Raw genomic sequence first — 5,142 nt, 5'->3', positions numbered from 1 at the left:
GCTTGCATTCCCACCAACAGTGTAGGAGGGTTCCCCTTTCTCCGCATCCCCGCCAACATCTGTCGTTTCCTGACTTGTTAATTTTAGCCATTCTGACTGGTGTGAGGTGGTATCTCATTGAGGTTTTGATTTGGATTTCCCTGATGCTGAGCGATATTGAGCACTTTTTCATGTGTCTGTTGGCCATTTGGATGTCTTCATTTTTCTGAACATAACACATAACCAACAGCAGCAGGCTGAATGTGGACTGAAATTTAACCATAGCTAATCCACTTATGTCTGTGTTGCTCAAAGTCTTGGCTGTTGTATTAACTTCCCAAAAAGCACTTCTCACAGTACACTATCATACCACGGTAGATAATATTATCTGTTCAAAAATACTGCCCTGGGGTGCCTGGATAGCTCAATCAGTTAAGAGTCCAACTCGATTTGGCTCAGGTCATGATCTCAGGTTGTGAGATCTCTGCACTGAGTGTGGAGCCTCCTTCAGATTCTCTCTCTCTTCCTCTGCTGCTCCAACACCCCCGCTCTCTATCTCTTTCTCTCAACAAACAAAAAATACTGCCCTTCCCTAAAGGGCTTCTCACTCACTCAGCCTTGGCTATGGTCACTGGAATAGGAGTAGAAGTGACTCTCCACAAAAGCTTTAAAAGCCATTGTGCGTATGTGGGTGGGGGGGAGCCATCGTGTGGCTCCACCATTTCTCTTTTCCCTCTGCTATGTCCCAGACAAGGGCTGTTCCTTCAGCTTCAGTCCTGGAATGACAAGAATATAGAGCAAAGCCCCAGGCAAACCACAATGGATAATAACATGAATGAGAAATAAACTTGGCTGTTGTAATGTACTGAGATTTAGGGAGTTGTTACCACAGTTTAAATTCATCTAAGCTATCTAATACTCCAATGAACCAAAGAGAATTTTGGAGCTGGTTTTTATTCTACACTCACATTTCTTTCCTTCCTCCTCCTCTTCTCCACTTTTCATCACCACCATTACATGTTCCTTTAGACTATCACTGAATACTTTCTTCAACTTTATGACCCACAATCAGCTCCTTAAATAAAGACTCTCTCGACCCACACCATTTCCATCTACTTTTCTTGCTAATCTATAGCTGGTTTAGCTCTATTTCTACCTAGACACCATCTAGTACCCTCTCTGCTAACTACACCAGACTCTTTGTACTCCCTAAGGTCCACTGTAATCAAACTCCCCTACATTCTTGAATGCTTTCCATCTAACTGCCTTAATGTATATGTGATAGCACTAATTATCTTAAACCCTGGGGAGGGAAAGAGAGAGGTTTCTTTGACTCAAATTCAAGAGTGAATGAACCTCCTTCCTCTCCATGCAACCTCTAAATGTGAACGTCCAACTTTTCTTTGGAGCACTATCGTATCTGATTTTGACAATCTCTCCCCAATGATCTCCTGACTTCTCTTTCCTTAAAGACATTAGGACCAGTTCCATGGTCTTCTCCATCAGTGCATTTTCTGCCATTATTCTTGGTGGAACCTGGAGCCTCCTACAACACAGTCCCAACCTACCTACAGAGACAGACTTATCTATCATATCTTCACCCCTTATAATCCACACTTCTGCTGTTCTGCACTTTTCTGCTTCTGTATCTTTGCATCCAGGCCATTCTCACCTTCCTCTTCTTTTTCGTGTCATTATTACCTTATGAAATTCTATCCATTCATCAAATATTTTCTCATTCTCCTAGTATGAATTATTCTCTCTTCTCTTGTGGTAGACTGTGAGCTGCCTCCCCCAAAACCATTCTTCCCTTACTTTTCAGTAACCATACCAATTCTCTGAGGGAAGCAGTCACATAAGACTACATAAAAGACTACATTTATACACTTAAGTGTACCCATGTGACTTAATTTTAGCTAACAAGAAATAAATGAAATCTATATACTTCTTTCTTTCTCTCTTTCATCCTGCTCCCTCAAACGAGGACGAAATGATTCTACAGTTACCCTGGATCATGAGGGTCATGCCTAGAGTAGGCCCTTGACAATTTTGTAGAGCCAGCATCCCAGCCATACATAACCCATTTCCTGACTTCTTTTATATTAGAAAGAAATAAATTTCCATCTTGTTTGTTTTTTTTTTTTAAGATTTTATTTATTTGACAGAGAGAGACACAGTCAGAGAGGGAACACAAGCAGGGAGAGTGGGAGAGGAAGAAGCAGGCTTCCCGCCGAGCAGGGAGCCCAATGCGGGGCTCGATTGAGGACCCTGGGATCATGACCTGAGCCGAAGGCACACACTTAACCGACCGAGCCACCCAGGCGCCCCTCCATCTTGCTTAAGCTACTGAAAGCAAATTTTTCTATTATATGCAGCTTTAAACCTAATCTTAGTTGATATCATTTTGAAGATGTATAATTCTTTGGATTCCTTTCACAGCATTCACGTGAGTGTAGGGCATATATCATGCCCAGCACAGCAAACCACTTTGCATCTAGCAGACAATGTCCACTGCACATGATCTTGATAAATGCTCATATAGGCCTTTGCTCATAGCTCAAACCACTTAGTAGTATTTCATTTACATCTTCACTCGCAAATGGACAAGAGTTCAAAATATTTTCACTATAATTTCTCCATAACAGTTAAATTTACTGAGTAAACCCTCTTAAGATATTTATCAAGGAAATAAAGGCAAAAACTTTATAGGGGAAAAACAAAGCATACAGGACTTTAAATAATCACAACATTTTGCAAAGACCAGTAAGAAGATTCTCATGAGATTTCTCTATACAGACAAAGACAAGTTATTTCCATCAACAATCAAATTGGTCAGAGAGCTACACAAATCTCTCCTTCAAATACAGCAACTGCTGAATTTTAATGAATTCTGAAACTAAAATTATATTTACCATCTGTACAGCAGATGCTCTGGATATGCTTGTAATATTTCTCACACTACTGTTTATATCCCACATCACTTAGGAAGCCCATATTACCTTACATTAACCTTACATATCACATTAAAAGGAACAGGTCTAAAGGTAACCTTTGGAAACAGTCTAATGTTAAACAGATATCTTAAAATTTTACAATTTGGATTATAATTTTTCTTTGCCCAAAACAGCAACAGCTTAAAAGAAAAATCCCTTTTCTAGGACCTTCCTGTCTCTTAAAATATTGACCTAATAGTTCCAAACAACAGTGAGCTATTACAGTTCTATGAAATGCTAGAATCCAAACACAGAGAACAGAGCACATCAAAGCTGAACAATGCACTAGCTGTGTGATTTGGGGCAAGTTACTTAACTTTTTTGATTTCCCCATCTTTAAAATGAAGATAGGATTACTATCTATTCATAGAACTATTATGAGGATTTACATGAATATGGAAAACATTTAGGAAAGTGTCTGGCACATGGAGAATACTATGTAGGTGTTTCCTATCACCATTATTATTATTAATTGAAGGTTTATAACTATTCTAAAGTCAAAACGAATTTTAAAAATTAAAAATTTTATAAATTAAGATAATCTTTGTAATGTTATCTAAAACATTTACTGAAGAACATTTGCTTTAATATCACAAATGGTCATAGAAGCTAAAATGATTTCTTTTGAGTCATCTAACATAGACGGCTCAAAATCTTTTGCTTTCATAATCTCATAGTGCTGTAAAACTTGACCTACACAGGATTTAGTGGCAGCCATGAAATTTAAGCTTCACTTTCATAATATTCTATTCCAATTTATGCTCTTCTTTCCTTCATCATGAGAAATGTTTGTGGATTGTTCAAAATCACCAAATACACAGTACATAAAATCCATTATGAACTAAAATTAAAAATAAAAAAAGAAAGTACCTGAGATTCAAGTGGAATGAAGGAAATATTTATTTCTTTACATCTTCTTATTGACTTGGAGCAAGAAGCTTTAATTTTGTTAAAGAGACTATCAGGGCAAACTGAGAGAGAGAAAAGAAATCAAAGCATGTAACTCCAGCTAAGTTTTTATTCTTCTGAATAAATCATTTCAACATCCAAGAATATTTATTTTTTACATATAATTAGTGACTTTCACAAAATAATTTACTATGAGGATGAGATAATATGTAAATATTCTTCTTCACTTTACACAGCAGATGTATTCTAGCCAAGAGGGCTGTAATAGAAATTCCATTTTTCAAATTCATAGGCACCATAAGCTAAGATTATTTCCTTAGAGAGCTGCTTACACAGCAAACTAAAATTATCAGGAAGGAAAATCAGGTCCAAACCCATGACTTAATAAACTTTTACAGGACTTTCAGAACTTCTTAGGAATTTATACTACGTTTCTAAATCTGGCACTAAGTGCAACCATACCACACAAATTTCCTTGTATGTATTACAAGAACTTCTCTAATGTCAGGAAATCCTGAGACTAATAAATTCTGGACCTTAGAGCCTATTCCCCCAACCCGACCTTTAATCTAGGTTGGAACATCAACCATTGGGTCCTAGTGTCCTTTAACATGATGTTCTTTGGCCTCAAGATTCCTTAAGAGGCTTCACATTCATTAAATTTTATCAATTCCATAAACATGAATTTCTGTATAATAGTTATTTAAAAGATAAACAGTTATGGCATGATATTTTTAAAATGCAAACTACTACAGGCATGAGATAAATAATAATTTACAGGAAAAACAATATATTACTTAAAATGATGAATCTCTAATAGCACAGACCAAGACTGCGCTTAGATGAAGGGCATTTTCATTTTGCAGTATAATTATGTAAGGCATAACATAAAGCAGAATTATATGTGTTTCTAGACTTCTCTGTGATTCTTTAGTTTAGCTGCTTTCTATTTGAACATATGGCATGGTAAGAGAAATGTGACAGATGCTCTCCATTAATATTTGCCAAACAGATGGCAATTTCTTCAGTACTCTCCCAAAGGGTCTTATTTTTGATTATATAATCAAATCCCCAATTAAAACTCTGATTTTAAAAAAATTCCTCCTGTTATCAGCATAAAATTTGAGGGACAGTTCTCACCACCAACCCCCCACCACTGTATACCAGCAAAAATGACTAGTTCAGAATTTAATTTTCTATCACCTTAATATGAATTAGGATAGATATGATCTTATATCTTTAGATTCTTTCTAACCTAATT

The 5,142-nt window shown here is 36.7% G+C and overlaps 1 protein-coding gene across 4 annotated transcripts in view; it reads right to left on the bottom strand.

Moving 5' to 3' along the window:
• The window catches only part of STXBP3 (syntaxin binding protein 3), a 54,141-nt gene that overhangs the window by 27,704 nt on the left and 21,295 nt on the right, over positions 1-5,142 (bottom strand). For 3 of the 4 annotated variants that reach the window (XM_006742041.3, XM_081815583.1, XM_081815584.1), the window contains one exon: positions 3,843-3,943. The exons of the other annotated variant lie outside the window; for it this stretch is intronic. In XM_006742041.3, coding sequence (XP_006742104.1) covers positions 3,843-3,943 — 101 coding nt within the window. The remainder of the gene's footprint in view (positions 1-3,842; positions 3,944-5,142) is intronic. 4 annotated transcript variants of the gene reach the window in all.

Source organism: Leptonychotes weddellii, chromosome 4 (assembly GCF_054177405.1).
Source record: "Leptonychotes weddellii isolate Sample4059 chromosome 4, ASM5417740v2, whole genome shotgun sequence".
Classification (NCBI taxonomy): domain Eukaryota; kingdom Metazoa; phylum Chordata; class Mammalia; order Carnivora; family Phocidae; genus Leptonychotes; species Leptonychotes weddellii.
This window is presented reverse-complemented; position numbering and strand designations above follow the sequence as displayed.